Source organism: Spermophilus citellus, assembly GCF_964194105.1.
Source record: "Spermophilus citellus genome assembly, chromosome: 1".
Taxonomy (NCBI): domain Eukaryota; kingdom Metazoa; phylum Chordata; class Mammalia; order Rodentia; family Sciuridae; genus Spermophilus; species Spermophilus citellus.
The window spans coordinates 162,032,772-162,053,088 of record NC_138182.1 but is presented as its reverse complement, the minus strand read 5'-3'; the positions used below and the strand labels follow the sequence as shown (position 1 = coordinate 162,053,088).

Here is a 20,317-nt window from a genome sequence, read left to right as displayed (position 1 = left end):
ATCTGATTTCTCTCTTGCAGCCTTTAAGTTTCTATCCTTATTCTGTATGCTAAGCATTTTCATTATAATGTGCCTTGGTGTAGATCTATTGTAATTTTGTACATCTGGTGTCCTTTATGCCTCAATTCATTCTTTATGTTTGGGAAATTTTCTGATATTATTTCATTGAGGAGATTGTACATTCCTTTGGTATGAATCTCTGCCTTCTCATATTCTAATAAATCTTAGATTGGGTTTTTTGATGTTATCCCATAATTCTTGGATGTTCTGTTCATGGTTTCTTACCATCTTCGTTGTGTGGTCAACTTTATTTTCAAGATTGTATATTTTGTCTTCATTATCTGATGTTCTGTCTTCCAAGCAATCTAGTCTGTTGGTGATACTTTCCATTGAGTTTTTTATTTCTTTTTTGTTTGTTTGTTTGTTTCCTTTATTTCAAGGATCTCTGATTTTTTTTTCCAGAATCTCTATTTCTTTCTTGAAGTACTCTTTTGCTACTGTACTTGCTCTCTTATCTCTTTGTTGGAGTGATCAATTTTTGCCTGTATTTGGTCACTTATGTCATTCTTTAATCTGCAGATTATTTTAATTATGTACATTCTGAACTCCTTCTCTGACATTTCATCAACTGTGCTATCCATGGATTCTGTTATTGTAGTATCCTGGTTTGTTTGGGACACTTTCTTCCCTTGTTTTTTCATGTTGTCTATGTGTCTTTGTTTCTTGCAGTGTGGATCTGTGGTATTATAGTTTCTATTCTATAATTTTGTAGTGTCCTTATAGATTACCTGTACCTCACTTTGGTGTTGGGCTTCCTGTTCCTGGCCAGTGTCCCACGATGGATGCCACTGCAACTAAAGGTGGTGACAGCAATAGGGGAGGTAACTCAAGATAACAGTGGAGGTGTTCCAAGATGGATGCAACCACTTTCAGAGATGAGGCTGAAAGGGTGGGCCTTACAACAGCTTTGAGATGCCTGATTGGAGATGCATCTGCCTCCAGGCCCTATCTATTGGCCTAAGGTGGAAGCTACTATGTGGTAAGAGCTATGGCAATGGCTGCAGTATACCAAGATGGAAGTGGGCCAGGCCTGGGCTCCCAGGTGGGTCAGCAGGTCGGTTGGGGCAGGTGCAGTCCTGGGCGTAACCTGGGCCTGGGCTCCCACCTGGGTAGGCAAGGGCCATCCTTGGCCTGGGCTCCAGCATGAGTCTGCAGTTCGACAGGGCAGTCCTCTGTTCTTTTGTTCTCTTAACAGTATTTTTCAAGAGCAAACATTTTAAATTTGATGAAGTCCACATATCAATTTGTTCTTTGAAAGACCATGCTTTTTAATTATTTATGCAAATTTAAATGCAGTCATTGTTACACTCTAGTCCTTGAACTAACCTTTTTTTTTTTTTTTTTTTTGTGGTGCTGGGAATTCACAGTTAATCCTCAAAATGACAAAGGAAATGACAATAGACAATGTGAACTCTTGTTTCAAGATTGGTTAGTTCAAGGGCTGGGGATATAGATCAGTTGGTAGAGTGTTTGCCTCACATATACAAAGCCCTTGGTTCAATCCCTGGCACCACAAAAAATTTTTGAAAAATTAAAATGTTTGCTCTTTGTTTCTTCTCATAGTGATGAAAAATCTCAGCATTAGCAGCTTGGACTCAGACACATATAAGCTAAATCTTGGCCACCAGAACCCCGGAGCACTTCATGGTCATTCTTTGACAAAGCCTCTTCTCACCCACATGTCTTTTTAGAGCCTAATGAACTTCTGAGCATCAGGGAATCCCCTTTCATAGATGGCTGAACTGACAATTAAGTGATATGCATAGGGCTGCAAAATAAGTTCGTGGAAGACTTGGGATGAGAGTCTTAACTCCTGGTTTTAAAGGAATGTTGATAGTTCCTATTGCATTAACACCAGACAATTTTATTGTATGAGCATGTAGCCCCCTGTGACCTCTCAGGAGGATGAAAAAAAAATGAGATCTATGACTGTTTCTTATTACTTGTTCTGTAGAGGAATTGAGGTTCCTCAACTGTCGGTCTAGGTTCTACTGAATCATTAACTCCTAAGTCATATCCCAGACTCAGGCCACCAAACTAGAGGCTCAGCAGTTCATTAGGCTCTAAAATCAGATCTAACATTTGCTGAAAGATTTTGGCTGAATATTTTCCAGGACCAATTCTGAAATCTTGGTTTCATACTTTTCTCATTTTCCTGAAATCTGAGACAGAGGACATATTTCTTTTTTCAAAAAAATTCATCACTTTGTGAAAAAACATGCTTATTCTACATAGTAAGAGGAATACTTACCATCTGGACATCCACTTCCCTGGAAGATTTTTATTTGAACAGACTGCCAGTTTTGATCTACCTAATGTTATAGCAGAGAGCAGAGATATTGGTCAAGACCGGTCAGGAATACTGGGCTTCAGTTCCTGCTTTGCAAATTTACCAATTCATATAATCTGAGTGATGATGTACCCCCCAGATTTTCTTCAGAAGATAGAGAATTAGATTCTAGTGAATATATGTATTCCCACTCTGTCTCTCTTTCCTAAATACTTACGTTGTAATTGTCTGGATTACTGACAATTTCAATATCCTGCCTTAAACAGTGCATTCTTCAAAGGCAGGAATCTAATTTTATTGGTCTCTTTATCTTCAATGTGTAGCAGAGAATTTGCAGATACTTAGTAAATTATACCTAAATGATCAATAAGAGGGTGGATTTGAAGATTTATGACTATGCAACTTTAGGCAATTTAACTAACCATTTCCTTATTTGTAAACTAGAAAAACATTACCTATCCACAAAAGTACTTTAGGATTAAGTGAGTTAATGAATGGGCATACAAGATGCATGATATTGTTTGGACTCGGCAGCATGGAACACAGAATCACAAAATCACAAAGAACTAGGAGACCAATTAGCCCCACTTCTGTCTGGCAAAGGCCTAATCATTCTTTTGATCTCAGTTTAAAAATGATTTCTTCTAGGTAGTTTCCCTGTCTACTTCTTTTCCCCATTTCCCTCAGACTAGGTTAATTTTTCTTGTTAAGTTCCTTTATAATATTATATTTTCTTATTTATGGCCTTTGTACTCTTGCTAAAATTCAATTTCTTTTTCTTTTTTTGCACATATTCTAGGCCAGTGCTCTACCACTGAGCTACATCCTCTACCATCTCAATTTACTTTCTTTTTAAATATATTTTTTTAGTTGTAGATGGACCCAATATCTTTATTTTATTTATTTATTTTTATATGGTGCTGAGGTTCAAACCCAGTGCCTCATATAGGCAAGGACTCTACCACTGAGCCACAACCCCAGTCCTCAATTTATTTTCTAAAAAATATAATCTCTGATACATTGTAAACTGCTTAAGGGCAGGGATTATATCATTCATGCCCACTATTCTATTAAAACACGTAGTAGATACTTATTAAATATTTATTTGTTGAATGAATAGATGGATTAACTTTATAGATGAGGAAACTGAAGCAATTGGCCCAAAGTCTAAGCTAAACTTTATATCTCTTGAATTCTTGTACCACAGTTGCCTCATGGACAGGCAGTTTGAATTCTAAAGTTTTTTTCCCTTAAGTTTTTGTTTTTCTCTCTTCCATTAAAAAACTTTATACAAATAACACATGTTCCTAATAGAATATTTAGAAGATAAAAATGAGCAAAAGGATTAAAAACAAGGGGGTGGTAGAATTTAGTAGGCTAGATGTAAAGACAATAAGAACATCTTAAAGCCAGTGAATAAAAGATACATTATCTTAAAAAGAGTAAATATAAGACAGTTGATTTTCCCAACTGAATTTAGGGAAGAATAACTTTAAAATAATAAATGATTACCAATTTGTAATTCTAAATCCCATTAAAATAGTCTTCAAAAGTAAAAGTTAAAATAAATACACATACTCATTTTTGAACAAAGAAGTTGTTTGTTGGCCCCTGCTGGACAGTAAGATACAAATAATAAATTAAAAATGCAAGAATAAGAACAGAATATAAAACAGCCATTATTATCAAATGACACGATCATATTCACAGAAAATTAGAAATAAGCTACAAGTAAACCATTAGAATTTACTAAGTAAGTAAACTTGTAAGAACACAGAATATAAGGTCAACATAAAAATTACTGGTATTTTTACATACTAACAATGAATAATTTATCAGAGGGCTGGGTGTGCGGCTCAGTAGTAGAAGGTATGCTCAGCATGTGCATGGCTTTGAGTTCGATCCCCAGTATCAAAAATAATAAATAAATAAATGATATTTGTGGGGTTTTTAACCTTTAAAAAAAGAAGGCAAATGAAACAAAGAGGAAAGAAAGCTATTTTGCCTAAAAGTCTTATCATCTGGGGATAAACACAGCCAGTGCTCTGGAATGTTTCCTTTCAGATATTTTCCTGGGTGCTCTGTACATGTTCATGAACAAACATATGTTCAAATATCTGTCTTTATTTTTAAGTTGAGAAATTTCATACAATATATAAAAAGTGCATAACTTGACTCATCAAGAGAAAGGACTGAGGACAGTCTAGGAGTCAGGGACACCACTGCTGTAGGAAAACAGGTGGCATCTTCTGGGACCTCAGGATGCGAAAATGGCTTCTTAATCAGTAATTCAATAATTTTTGCTTTTAGTCTTTTGCTTTTATTTCTCACTAGGGAAGAAGAATTGGCTTACTGGAAATGATTTAAGTTGTGCTCTGCATCGGCCCTTTAGAGAAAGTCTGGCTTCTCTAATAGAATTATTAATGGTGCCACTCTCCTAGATGCTGGTTGCCCTGAATGGCCTTTTCTTTCTAAAAGCTAGCCATTCCAAGAACCTACCAATGCAGCTAATTAGAAATTAATAGAGCATTTTCTTCCAGTTCTAGGATCTTCCCAGTTAGCTGCTCAGTTAAGGCACAACTCTTACCGGCAAATGACATTTGAGCCATAGAAGTCCACTTTGCCCTTAAACCTTCCTATGACTAAAGTATGTTTTTGTTGGTTCTTGTTCTTGTGCATATTTCTCAACCTCTTATATTTCACATGGATGCTTGGCCTCTTCTTCTTCAGATACTGAGTCTAGGGAGGGTAAGCCTCACTCACTATGTGAATCCTTACTTCAAAAAAGACAAGCAAAGATCTGTTGTCCCCAGATGTTATTCTACATCTATTGGTTACAGGTATTTACTCTGCCATGACTTTGTGCCAGATGCTGAACTTGGCACTGGAACTACTAAAGCAGATAAGATACAAGTCCTTTCCTTCAGGGAATTCAAATGTTTTGTGGGGAGGCACACATGTGAACTGGTCTTCATGGAACTGTGCATGTGGTAGTGTAGTGGCATCCCCTTCTCCACAGAAAATTTTAACTAAGCTTCTCCAGAAATCTTCACCATAATTGATTTTAGAACTATTAGCAATAGATTCTCTACAAAAGAGTTCAGTGTAGCTCCTATTTTCCTGTTGCTCTATTTTACTTGGTCCTGGCCAGGAAGAGATCAGTGCTGCCTATTAGTTTTTTTTTTTAAATTATTATTTGTTTTAATTAGTTATACATGACAGTAGAATGCATTTATGCACTTTGATATATCATACATAGAAGGGATATAATTTCTCATTTTTCTGAGTGTACATGTTGCAGAATCATTGGTTATGTAGTCACATATAACACAGTAATAATAGTAATAACGTCTATTTCATCTACTATCTTTTCCATCCCAACATCCCCTCTCTCTCCTCCCATCACTTCCCTCTACCTAATCTAAGGTAACGCTATTCTTTCCTAGTGCCCCTCCCCACCCCGTGCCTTATTGTGAATTAGCATCCACATATTAGTAAATGGTTGGAGTTGGAGAATATCATGCTAAGCAAAATAAGTCAATCCCCTTACTACTTTTTTATAAGCACGTACAGTAGTTTGTAGAAGTGTGTTTACAAATGCAAAGTGTGATTAAAAATAAAGACAGATCCTTTAACAAGGCCTCTGGTCTTGAGCTGGAGCTTCACAGAGATGTCTACATTTCTAAGATAAGAGAAGTTACAAATTGGGCTCCATGGGAACAGCTGGCAAGGGGAGGAGAGAAAGTGGAGAAGAAGCTTTCCCCTTCTCAGGTACTGTCCTTGAAGGGTTAACTTGCCCAGAACAGTGAAAGGAAAAGCTGGTTTTATATGAACTTCTGCAGACTGAACTTCTGAGCCCCTCCCCTTACATGCTGTATATAAAGTTCTGAAACTGCCTGAATACGGGGTTCAGGGGGATTGATTGATTACAGCGAAAGCTTTGCCCTCTGAACCTGGCTATAGGCAATAAAAATCTGTTTCCTGTTCCTACTTGGTGTCTTGCATGTCCGTCCCCTGCAACAGCAATCTACCCAGGGTACTCGGGGAGCAGTGGTGGAGGGCATACTAATAGCTCTGAGGAATTACAGGAGGTTGTTGAGAAACATTTAGCAAATATTTTGAGGATTGTTGGCATTACTAAAATCTCTGTGTAATTAAGAGTATGCCTTTATGCTCTCATTAGATAATTAATGAAACACAGATTTGAAAACATTCAGGCATCCAACATGTAAGTACTGCCCAACTTTTTTTAAAGAAATAATTTTTAAAAATATATTTGTATTGAATGCTCTTTCCTTGTCTGTTCCTACCTTATGCACTCTGGAAGCAGTGAGGAGTCTGGTAGAGAATGAATAAAAGATATAAGAGAAAGTCTTCGAAAGTTCACCATTCAGCTGAGAAGAACAGATTTATCTGCCTAACAGAGGACATCAGGAAATAATCAACAGACAGATGGAAGATGGATGGCTTCCTCTCACCAGTACCAGGTATCTTTTCCTTCTCCCTCAGGGGAAACACTACCCCAGCTTCAAGGAATTTGATTTGGGTATAGGAAGAGGGAAAAGAGACCCTCCTTACCCCATTGGAAATGCTCATCTTCTTTCTCCAGTTTATTGTATGGGTGATTCCAGGGAGGATTTTATGAATTCTTCATATCAATCTTTTTTAAAAAAATGTTTTAGATGTTGATGGACCTTTCTTTTATTTATTTATTTATTTTTATGTGGTGCTGAGAATCGAACCCAGTGCCTCACACATGCTAGGCAAGCGCTCTGCCACTGAGCCACAACCCCAGCCCCTTCATATCAATCTTGAAACACTTTTTCTATTTCTCTCTCTTTTAGTGTATATCCACTTCTTTCCTTAGTTTATTCTCACTTATGAGTATGAAAGTAAACTGAGTCATTTTTTTGGCAGAGGGGGGTGCATACCAGGGATTGAATTTAGGGGCACTCGACCACTGAGCCACACCCTCAGCCTTATTTTGTATTTTATTTAGAGACAGGGTCCCACTGAATTGCTTAGCACTTCACTTTTGCTGAGGCTTTGAACTTGTGATCCTCCTGTCTCAGCCTACTGAGCTGCTGGGATTACAATTGTGTACCGCCACACCTGGCTTGAGACTTTTCTTTGATATGAACTATTTTAGTCACTCTGAACTTTTTTCAGGCAGCTTTCAACCTAACTTAAAATACATTAAAAAGCTTCAGAACACTTGTGCATTGTTGGCAGGAATTAAATAAGTACATCCATTATGGAAAGCAGTGTAGAGGGTCCTCAAAAACTTAAAAATAGAACTACCATATGATCCAGCAATCCCACTTTGAGTACATATTTGAAGGAATTGAAATCAGTATGTCAGAGAGTTGTCTGTACTCCTGCGCTCATTGGAGCACTATCCATAGTAGCCAAGATAGAGAATCAACTTAAGTGGTAACTGATGGTTGAATGGTTAGAGAAAACACACACACACACACACACACACACACACACACACAGGCAAACTATTATGTCTTTAAAAAAAAAAAGGAAATATGTTAGTTGTGACAACATGGATGCACCAGGACAATGTTATGCTAAGTGAAATAAACCAGGCCCAGAAAAACAAATATTGTATGATCTCACTTACATAGGAAATCTAAAAAAAGTCAAACTCATAAAATCAGAGGGTAAAATGGTAGTTACTAGGAGCTGGGAGTGGGTAGGATTGGGAAAATGTCCAAAAAAGGATACAAAATTTCAGTGAGATAGGAGGAATAAATTCAGGAAAATTGCTGTGCATCATAGTGACTGTAGTTTAATAACAACATATTATTCTTGAAAATTGCTGACTACATCTTAAATGTTCTCATAACAAAAATGAAAAGTATGTGAGATGATGGATATGTTAATTAGCTTGATTTACCAATTTCAATGTATAGACCTATCAAAGCATATTGTACACTGTATATGTATATAACTTTTATTTGTCAACTAGATTGTACATGAAAAAGTAAATTAAAAAAAAATTAAAGCCTTCGAAACTGAGACATTGAATTACCCCTCTGGCAAAAGCTTCAGTGAGAATGAAAATTCTTTAAAGCTGTGCCTTACAATTTTTCTTTACCTCACACAGTGCCAAGTACATTATAAAGGCTTAATATGTTTTTCTTGATTTATTATTATTCTGTAAAAACCAAAGCTTGCAGGAAGAGAGACAAGCCTTTTCCTTAGGCTGTTGAACTATGCTGTTGAACCTTAGCAGCTTCTTACTGCTGAATCCTTCGGCAGGTTGATTCATCAAGTTATTTCCACCTTTTTCAGAATATACATATCCCATATACTGAACACATTTAAACCACATTTATATAATCTATATTTTGAATAACTTTTGTTGTTGATTATCCATCTTGGAAATTGGGTAATTCTGCTAGGGATCTTTTAAGGGCAGGCAGAAAGAAAACCGAGGGTACTTATTGCAAGAATGTTTTAGCATTTTCTCATTCATCTCTGGTTCCCTGGATAGGAACATGCAGACTAGTTAGTTTACTGATTCTTTGAGTGTTTTACATGGATCTTTTTTTTTTTTGATCCTAGTAATAGTCTTCCCACTCCCTCCCCACCAGAAAATTCCAAAGATATGGGAAATCACTCCAACTCAAAATGATTAGAGGTCAGAGGATAGAAGATTTTTGGAGTACTAGCTAGAGAAGTCTGTTTCTAGGACAACATGGCAAATGTCATCCAGATTCCTAAAAAGGGGAATATAGGCCATCTGGCACTGCAGTGAAGCAACTGAGAAGAGGAAGTCTTATGTCATTTATTAGGTGGCTCAGTGGTACACCAAGCTGATGTGAACCATCCACAAATACTGTAAAAACAGAGGAAACAAGGCTGATTTCCCTGGAACTCTCATATGAGTTTCATCTCTGTGGGGCCTCTTGGTTTATATTTCCATGATACCTTCTTTACCAGCTACTTACATACCTATGTTCTCCTGCTTATCATAAGGTAAGTCCCTTTGAGGGTAGAGACAACCATTTTAAAAGTCCATTTTCTTCACTACTTTTTTTTTTGAGATAAATAAACAAGGAAAGACTATTATTGATAGTTATACCACTGGCGACTCGTTTCACAGGAGCTCAAGCAAAGTTTAAAAGGAAAAATAAAAGAGCTTTACAGAGGAAAATTGCTCTTGTCATGGAGCCAGACAGAATTAATATTTAACCATATACAGGGATTTCTTGTGAGTGCTACAGGTGGAGTCAGTGTTAGAGGAGACTGGGCATATGAGTGTGGGTGCCAGGAGAGAGTAGTAATAGGGTCTAATGCTCTTTCCTGTGTTTAGTGGTTTGATGAGGAAACCAGAATCAGTATTTCTTTATCAAGTAAATCAAATGTCACATTGGATCTTAGTTATAGGACTAACCACCATCACAAGACATGGAAAGGGTATCCAGGGAGACTGACTGCTTCCTGGATTAGGGGTAACAGTCCTGAACTTTAGGATTCTAAGCTGACACCATTTGGACTTGGTATTTAACTAAGAATATTTGCAACCAGTACTGTAAGACTGTTATGTTTTAGTTCATTGAAATGCTTTTGTTGTTCATTTATCCCAAAATGAAAGAAAATTAAAAAGCTGAAGAGAATTAGACAGAGGGAAAAAGAAAGAGGGAGGGAGGGAAAGAATGGAGGGGAAGACAAAAGAAGGAGAGCAGAAGAAAGGGAGAAAGGAAGACAGAATGGGAGAAAATTTTTCACCAGAAGAAAAAAAATCACAGGTATTCAGAGAATATTGAATTCAAAAGAAAATACATTTTTACATAAATAAGCTGCATTTCAAATTTTATAGGTATAAGGGAGATTCATCCAAAGAAGTGATAAAGCTCATGAGAATTTAATGAAAGTCTCTGAGCAAATGGCTGTTTAAACAGTAGTTTAGTAACTTTTTTTTCAGCATGTTTTTTAAATTTTTATTTTTTTTAAACATCAGAAATTTATTAGTTGCTCAAAACATTACATTGATCTTGACATATCATCTATCATACAATTGTTTCAAATGGGGTATGAATTCTCATTATTCCCATGTGTTTTTGAAAACAATCTGATTCCTGTGTATAAGTGACTCTGTTGGGATGAAGGATCTTTTAAAAATGTTTAAGTGACAAGATATATGCAAGGTTTTAAAAAAAACTGGGGATAATTATAAAGTTGCTACTGATGAAGTCCCTTAGACCTAATAAAAGAGTCATAATGACCCTTATTTAGTATACATAACCAATTCAGGATATAAAGCCATTTTGTATTGGAAGCTCTATCTCTATTGGCCATTAGAGGTTAGTTAAAGTGATTTCTAGCATAATTGGAGTGCTAAAGAATTTGTGGTCAGTTCTAATAACATGTATGGCATTGTAGTAAAGAAAATGTACTGTTGCCATAAACTAGAGAATCTGATTCAGGCATGGGAATGAATTGCAATTACAATACATGGTTCAAATGTTATGTTAAAACCATCCCTTCAATCTGGGTTTCCCCCCCCCTATTTTCAGGGGTTCATGACTTGGCCATTAGAGATGTTACTCCAAGAATTAGCATTAGCTTGGAGTAATCTGTGGGTGAGTGAATGTGTGTTGAATTTTGGTTTTCTTTTAACATGCATGTTGGGTGAGAGGGGAAATAAACCTAAATTCACATAAAGTACAGAAAACTAATTGGTTATTTCATTTTAAATACTTTTTTAAACTTCCCAACTTTAACCTTGTTTGAAACTGCTATTTGCAGTTTTATTAGGGATGAGCCAATGCATCTAAATTCTCAGGAGGGAATTTATTGGGAGATATACCTGAAGAGACGAAGCAGGCCCAGATCCCTAAGATGATAACTTTGTGATTTAGAAACCTGAATTTTTTCCCCCTCTTTTTAAATTCTGGAAAGAATAAATTGGCATGCCTGCAGTTTATAAAGCTGGTCCCCCTCCCAGTTAATTGCAGTCTGATGACAAGAGTCACCCTTTGTTAATTACCAAATAGTCTGTGTTACCAAGGACTAACATTTTAAATTACTCAGCTCTATCCTCATGGGCCTATATATTAAATACTTCCAATTATATTTTCAGGATAGGCTTTGTATATTTTTATTGGTTATTAAAATCCTATGGTATATTTGTGGTATAGGAATGTTGTGGTAAATTGTTTTTCTATAAATATTTTGAAATTTTAAAAAATCCCTTCAGCTTTAATGTAAACTTAATTAGTTACCTGATTAATAAATTATGACTTGTCTAATTAAATTGAAGTTACTTGAGTGAAAGTTACAGTTTCCACCTGAAAGTAGAAGTGACTCACTGCTAAGGAGGTATGGCATTGCTTTCACTAGGCATAGCCTTAGTAATAATTTCCGTGGATAATCCACTGAACAACAGACTCTGGGAGTGTTGTTCTCTACCATCTCCACTGCTTGTCTTTCTTTCTGTCTGCTTTCTCATTTTATTCTCCATCAAAAATGCTGGTGGCTGGGTTGAATTATTAGAGTTATTCTTTTAAGAAAAGGCAAAACGGTTGATCTATGCCTCTGTGTGTTAGAGTGTACATTGGGGCTTATGAGACAGACAGGCTAATCTGAAGCAAGACTGAGTATAAAGTTGCTATATTTTTTGGTTTTGGTTTCTTTCTGCACTCTGCCATTTTCCTCACCACAACCTCCCCATCTTTCATCGAAGAAGAGCTTTGGTATAAAACATCATCAATTTTTATATACCTGTTGGTAGGTGAGCCAGTTTTAAAGATCCCTTGGATTCATCTGTGTGCATAGCGGAGATGGCAATATTTTCATATCTTTCCCGAGGTGCAAAGCACCAACAGTGGTGAATTAACACCACCAGGTCCTTCTGGAAATTTTTGTTGAGAAAGCCGTAAAAGAGAGGGTTTATGCATGTAGAAACCATGGCAACCAAGTGGCAAACTACAAATACCAGGTTATGTTGGCAGCTCATCAGCACCTCGTGATACCAGTCAAAGATTACATTGAAGATGTTCAAGGGCAGCCAGCAGGCTCCAAACGTCACCACGATGGAGATCAGCATTGTGTTGATCCTCTTGTTCTCACTGAGCCGGCTCTCATTTTCCCTCTTCCAGTCTACTTTCCTGTTTCTTTTGCGGAGGCAGATAACAATCTTCAGGTAGCAGATGAGGATGAAGCCCAGAGGAACAAAATACTGGAGCATAAACAAGGAAGTGGAAAAGAGGAGCTGGTTTATTTTGGAGGGCCACTTCTCTATACAGGCCACTCTGTGGGTGTAAATGTCCTTGGGGAGAGAGAGGTTGCGAAAGGGCTCATCAGTGAGGTGGTAGGACAGGAACAAGGGAATAGACAACAGAAGGGAAATGAGCCAAATAAAGGTGATGCCCCAGTAGGCATGAGAGATGCTGGGCTTCCAGCCACGGGGGTTGACAATAAGCTGATATCTTTCGATAGCAATTAATACAAGTGAGAAAATGGACACAGAGATTGAGACACTCTGCACATAGGAAGTGAGTTTGCACATGGTGTTTCCAAATATCCAGTGGTCCATCAGAGTGTAGACAACTGTGAAAGGGATGCACATGATACACACCAAGATGTCAGAGAGGGAGAGATTGGCAATCAGTATGTTAGTGACGTTCTGAGCTTCTCTCTGCTTCTTAAAAATGATGATGATAAGAGAGAGGTTTCCAAAGAGGCCCACAATTAAGACCACAGTATAGACTATGAGTAACAATAGTAAGGCAAGATAAGGGGGTTGACAGGACTCAAAGTAGAAAAATGCAGAGTTATTGCTCTTTGCACTGGTTTTATTAGATGCTGGCTGGTTGAGGGAAGCTTCCATTATGTCAGGATGGGTAAGAAGAGGTTTTCTAACTGTGCTTGGATAGGATTTTGATAATCAATTCTTGGAGGTACCTTGTTCTGAGGCTTCCAATGAGTAATTAGTAGTTTAATCTTCCCTGATCTCTGATCGTGTTTGATGAAAACATGAAAGACTTGAGCCTGATCTTGAGACCCTAAAAATTAAAAACAAGCCAGAATATTAATGCAAATTCTTAACCATATAGATAATTCTGTAGGTGGAACAATGACCCTTGAGGACATAGACAAATATCCAGTGGATCTCTTGTATTTTTACCCTCTTCTTATCTCATCTCAGGGTCCATCAGCATAGCCTTTAGAGCCGGTGAGGCAGGAAATGTGATGGCACCCCATTAACTGGGTAAGACATCTCAAATACACATTTGCATCCCATTAACATCTGTCTTTTTTTTTCAGGGTCATACAAGTATGTAGCCACTTGAGCCCACAGACTTTAAAATCATAAGGAAAGAAATTATGCTATGGAAGTCAAAGTACTGTTTTTGGAATTGGGATCTAGTATGGTTTAAATGTTTGCATTCCCTCCAAAATTCATGTCCCAGTACAACACTATTAAGAAGTGGAGCTTTTAAGAGTTGATTAGCCTATATGGGTTTTACCCTCATGATGGATTAGTGCCTTATAAAAAGGAATTGAAGGAGTAAATTTGCCCCTTCTGTCACGTGAGGACACACAATTCTTCCCCATCAGAGAATGTAGCAACAACCATTCTGGAAGCAGAGAGCAGCCCTCGCCAGATCCCATACCTGCTAGCACCTTGATCTTGAACTTCCCAGACCCCTACAACTGTGAGAAATAAATTTCCAAAGTTTATAAATTCTGAAGTATGTGGCATCTGTAGCACAAAGGCACTAAGACATGTTCAAATTAGGGCATTTCTCTGTGGTATCTGTATGGCTTTGGCATAAATCAATTACCTTTTCTCTTCAATTTTCTATCTGTAAAAAAAAATCTGAGTTGTTTTGAGGAGATCATGCATAATAAGATCATGCAACTAAATTCTCAATGTAGAGCACAGAATAGGTGCTCAGAATATGTATGTTGAATAAAATTTGTCAGCTCCACTGTCTAAAGCTCATCTATAGCCTTTAGATTGAGGGCTAAAATCACAGCAAATACACGTTCTCTTTCATTCTTATTGCTCAGTTTCTTTTACCAATGTCATTATGCTTTTTTTTTTAAATCAACTTCCTAAAGAATAAGCCAACATGGAAAGTTGGTTGGGTTTTCTTTTCCCCCTTCCACTTCGACCTCTTACCATGTGTTCTCTTTGGGCCAGAAATCTCAGCACTTAGAATGAATGGCAGAGAGTTCATCATATGGTTGCTATGGAATAACATTTGTCTTCTCTTCTTTTCTCTTTTTCTATTCTCTGGGGCTGAAGTCATACTTTGTACAGGCAATTTTGGGGTACACTCTTCAGATTCTGGGGGTCAAAGCAAGACTGCTAGTACCTAGTGAGCTACCACTTAGAATTAACTTTATTTAGAAACTATTCCTCCAATTCTTCTTCTTCCAGATCCCTTCTGACTGACTTCTAAAGGAAAGAGGGGCCTTGGTCCTAAAGCTTAGCATAGTATATGGTGGTCATATTCCATATAAGGGTGCACAATAGGCGTGATGAACTCTCTGCCATTCATTCGAAGTGCTGAGATTTCGGGCCCAAAGAGAACACATGGTAAGAAGTCAAAGTGGAAGGCGGGGTGGGGGCAGGTGGGGGGGTGGAACCCAACCAACTTTTCATGTTGCTTGTTCTTTAGAAGTGGAGAAAGAAAAAAAAAAACCCATAATGACATTGGCAAAAGGAACTGAGCAATAAGAATGAAAAAGAACTGTATTTGTTGTTTGAAATTACCTGGCTTATTCACACATTCTCCCTGAGTTCAAAGGCTTAGCAGATTGTTATTGGAAATAAATCACCTTAAGAATACTTATGTCTGTAACCCTTTCAACAACTGATACCACAATAAAGAACACTGTTAAAATACCATAGATGAATGGAAACTGTTGATAAAGACAGTGTGTTTTACAAAGAAAGATTCAGGGACTTGTCTGTGGCCCCAATGTGATGTGGTGATAAGGAGAAAGAGTAACACTTATGAGGGTGGTAATAGCTAAAAATAATGGTCTCAGGCTTGGGTGATTCAGGGGTCCAATAGACCTGGAAAGGCTCAGAGATCCTGGCTGAAGGGGAATTTTAAGATAGATTAAAGGTCTTTATGACAGTTGATAGACTAGAACTAAAAATGAGAAACAGAAAGCTTTGATTGCTAATTAGAGGCCTCCTACCAAGCACTTCCTACTTGGAGGAGGAAAGAAATGAAAAGGAAATGAGTAATGACTACATGTATAGCTTGGTACTCTCAAATGACACTGGACTTTCTCTTTGGACTCATGTCCTGCTGCTGACTATTTGATTTTGGGCAAGCCACTTCTCTTGGCCTCAGTTTCTTCACCTGTACAATGAAATTTTAAAATGTCCTACCTATTTCACATCTTGTTAAAAGGGGCAATAAAATAATATATTAAAAACATTTTATAAGCTGTTAAAAACTGTGCAAATACAGTGCTCATTATTGTTATTATTATTTTTGTTGAATATGTCAGTCGTGTGGGTGGAATTGATCTAGCCCCTGTTGGGGCAGGCCCAAAATGGCTGAAGTCAGGGTCTCTCACCAACACTTCCGAGGGACTATGTTATGTTTCTTTGTGTGTAGCCAAAGCTGGGAACCAGCTATGTTATGGTTAGTCAAAGCCAGAAGCACTCTGATTCAGCACACATACAAGAGGTCATAAACATTAACATGTGAGCATGCTCCCCTCTCTATGTAAGCCAGTGTGCCTTCTTTGTTTGAACTGTATATAAAAAGAGCCTATGAAAATGGCTCGGGTGCAGAAGTAGGGATGGCTAATGGCTATCATCCAAATAAAGTATGACCAATATTCCTAATGTGCCTTGCATTTTCTTTCAATTGCCAGATCCTTGAACCTAAGTTCCTGGGCCTAAGCCTTGCCCTCACCCCAACACCCCCATCCAACAAAGGGCTGAAAGTGATTTTATATCTGCTGTACTATTTATTTCTCCAACATCAAGTTTTTGTTGGGAAGGGGTGGGAATATTATACCTACATCTCATAGAGCAACCAATGCACAGAAAGGCCCAGGAGTTAGCTCACACCATACAAAATCATCAGTCTTTTGAGTGTTTTTTTTCCCCCAACTCTTATTACTATAATAAAGAAAAGCTTCCTATGAATTCTGCAAAGATAGGTCTGAATCACAGTTTTCTCTTTACAGATGTAAAAATTCACATAATTTTGCAGAGTTCTTGGTTGATTGGTAAGAGATGGGAATAAAGTTGGTAACCCTTGTATTGCCCATTCTTGTTGATTTGGGATGTCTTCCTAGCACATGGGGAATCACTCACCGTCCTGCAATAGCAAGTCTGAAACTTCATGGAGACCCTTCTTTCCTGTATGCTGACTAGGAGCAAAGTAAACATTTGCTCCCAGTCTATAAATTCCTATAGAGGCTTGGAGCTCAGAAAGGCCAGAAGATTAGATGGGCTTCATCTGGGAGGGACTCAAAGAGGAGTGCAAGAGTTACATTATCCAGTTGCCCTCCGCACAATTCAGAGAAGATTAATAGGAAAATCCCCAAATATGGACGTTAAATTGCAACATGGATTACACTTTACATAATTGGTAACTATGAAGTTAAAATATTTAAATCTAGCCTATCTGAAAGCAAAGTAATGTTAACCCCTGATTCCTAAAAAAATTCTTGGGATACATTTCTATTTTAGGAAAGTTCATCTCTGGCTAGCTTGATTGAAAATGACCCAGAGATTGAGATCTCAAATTAACAAACATGCTTGAAAAATGCCAGTAATTTATTGCACCTACCTGGAACTGGTTCTATTTTTGTCTCCTAATGAAATACTACAACAACATTGCATTAATTTTTTATAATTTTGTGTTTGCAAGTTTCATGATGAATTAAATAAGAGCATAATGTCCACTAAAATCTCTCTGGACATATTTATTTCTGTATATGAATGTCTTTTTGTTAGCATGTATATTTCTTCTTTTTAGCCATATAATTCTCTTTTGGGTAGGGGGTAGGGGTAGACTTTCTGTGGATTTGCCCTTTGGGCTTTTTCAATGTTTTCTCCTGACCATTCATTAACTTCCTCTCTTTCTGTTTATCTGTCATCTCTACCCTGTTTCCCCCCTTTCCTTTAATTGTCTATAACACTAAAAAAAAAGTATATTTCAGATTATTTGCAACTACATGTTGAACTGGAAAAGACTCTGAAGGTCTTACATATATCTCTTTTTACAGATGCCGCAGCTCTCAGAGTTACATGTTCTTTCCACTATTTTCTGCTGCCTCCTGTTTTATATTTCTTGAATAAAGTTCAGTATTTCCTATTTTTAATTTTAAAATTACTCAAACAACATTTTCTATTTTTTTCTTTAACTTTAGACAAAATGAAATTTTGCACATGCCTTACTCCCCAAGTATGCATGTGAGAGGCTCAAAATCAGAAACACAATGCAAACTCCCCCTCCCTGAATTCTCTTTCCCTTTCCTTAAATTTCTAGGATTACAGGTTCTTTGATCATGCTGATGCAGATAATGTCTCACCCTTGTCTAGGGCTCAGTGATTTTCAAATTACTGGCCCATCCCTTACTTAATTCATCTAGAATACCGGTGCTGACCAGGTGGGTTTTCTTGGGCTCTATGGCAGTCTTGAACTTCAGATAGTAATAATATTTAATACTAATTTACAAACATAGAAGTAAGACTTGCTCATGTTTGCATACTTAGTAGCTAAGCCAGAAATAAGACTTCTATTTTTTAAATAATATACAAACCAATATTTCTAGTTTATTTGGCCATTTCATTTTGTAAAAAAAAAAAAAAAAAAAAAAAAAATCAGCCCAACTAATCTTTTCTGTACCATGGAAACAAAAAAAGAACTGGAATCTCTGTAAAGACACATCTTAGAGCTTATGCTAAGAACACAGCATTACATTAAGTATCCACAATAAGCACCTAGAAACAAATCCCTCCTCTCTCACAGCCTTATTAAAAAGTATAATTGGTCTGGTTATTCAACATTACACAAACTTATTATCCTATTCAATTATTTACTCATTAAAAAAAAAACCATTTTGTGTCTATTGTAGAAATGTGTGCTATCTTTAAAAATGTGAGGATTACATTTGACCCATGCATTCTTTTATTACACATAGTTGGATTTTCTCTGCTGGAAATAGGTTATGTGTTTTTTCTAGAATTTGACAGTTGCCTGAGCCGATATAAAGTGTCTATGGAAAATATACACATTTTGGTTCCCAAAGCTAGTGTTAAAATCAAGCCAACACAGATTGTGTCTGAATTGGCTTTAATTTTCTTTGAAGATTAATGACTGAGCTTGCCATTTTAGGGATGTTGAGGTTTTTAGTTCTTAAAATAACATTACATCAAATACTTCAAAAAAGGAGAGCTTAACTCTGTCAATGAAAATAAGTCTACCAGGTGTTTATTTACTAACTGATAAACAACAGTAGTCAAAATCACATTGTGCCAGAACTAGCTTTTGGTGATTCCTTTTGACAGTTTTTCTACATTGGTGCATTTGAAAGCTGTAGAGTTGTTTTTCAGATCACATTTAAAAAAAGAAAAAAAATACAATTGCTACAATTAAGCCTAAAAGCATTGCAATTTCAATGTTTAATGATTTTCACATATTTAAAAACTGGAATATTTAAACATGAAATACCTATCTGAAAAACACATCTGCAAGATTTTTTTTCAGCATTTTTGAGGTGGGTTTCCCAATTTCTTACCTGTTGGAAATTTTCAGTTCTATTGCTATTCTTTTCATCTTCTACATGTTTTCTTTCTTCATTCCCATTATTACTATTTTGAGTTTATTTCTCTGTCAAAGGAAGACATATTAGCCATCTCTCCAAGTCCCAACATCCCTTCTTAGCTTATGAATCCACTAAACAATGTATACTTTCATTTCAGAAGCTGCTCCCTAGAGTTGGAATCATTGCACCGAGGACCCAGCTCTGGAATCCAGTGGCGCTGAAGCCACTGAGGAGCTGGAAGGGAGGAGTCAGGAATCTCAGCAGCAGTGAGATTAGATGCAGCTGTTTAACACATGCATTCACAATGTAGCTTTCCATCATTTTGTAGCGATGATAATAAGAGGGCATCTTGAAATTCTGTGCCATTTTCTACCACACACACACACACACACACACATACACATACATAATAGCATATTATACTCCTTTGAGGTATCTATTTTATATTTATGCTTATTTAAAAAATTTATCTTTGCCAAAATCAGACATTTGACTTAAATATTCCTGGGGAAAATTATTTATTTATTTATTTATTTAGATGTGGTGCTGAGAATTGAACCCAGTGCCTCACACATGCTAGGCAAGCACTATACCACCAATCCACAACCACAACCCCCTTCCTGGAAAATTTTAAGTAAACATTAATAGTTGTTGAACTGGACGTGGTGGTACAGACCTGTAATCCCAGAGGCTGTGGAGGCAGAGGCAGGAGGATCATGAGTTCAAAGCCATTCTCATCAATTTATCAAGACCCTAAGCAACTCAGCAAGACCCTGTCTCTAAATTTAAAAAAGGGGTGGGGGGGGGCTAGGGATGTGGTTTAGTGGTTAAGTGCCCTGGTTCAATCCCTGGTATCAAAAAAAAAAAAAAAAAAAGAGGGGAGAAGTCTTCACATTAATTGTTGTTCTTAGAGAATTTACCAGTAGTTAAGAGATGGAATTTATTCCAGGTTTTTCTATAATTTACGAGATTAATAGAAATACCTTTAAAATTGAAATTAATCCCATTTTTCTCAGTAAAGTATGCATTATAATACAAGATTTTTGTCTAACATCTTGAAACTGACAACTGAGCTGCTTTTGGACTGTAACTCAAAGTGTGGACTGAAAAGCACTTTTCCTGTATTTGAAAAATTATCATAAGAAGGGGGCTATTCCTCATTGTACCATTTGTTTAAAAGGATATCTATTCCCC

At 37.0% G+C, this 20,317-nt stretch overlaps 1 protein-coding gene across 1 annotated transcript; it reads right to left on the bottom strand.

Moving 5' to 3' along the window:
• Nucleotides 1-8,142: 8,142 nt before the first annotated feature.
• LOC308648841 (neuropeptide Y receptor type 6) lies at nt 8,143-19,317 on the bottom strand. Its single transcript, XM_081293912.1, has 2 exons — nt 19,097-19,317; nt 8,143-13,371 (listed from the first exon to the last, which is right to left on the bottom strand). Exon 2 carries the CDS (start codon nt 13,194-13,196, stop codon nt 12,081-12,083), a length of 1,116 nt encoding a protein of 371 aa, XP_081150038.1. The 5' UTR covers nt 13,197-13,371; nt 19,097-19,317; the 3' UTR covers nt 8,143-12,080.
• Nucleotides 19,318-20,317: the final 1,000 nt, after the last annotated feature.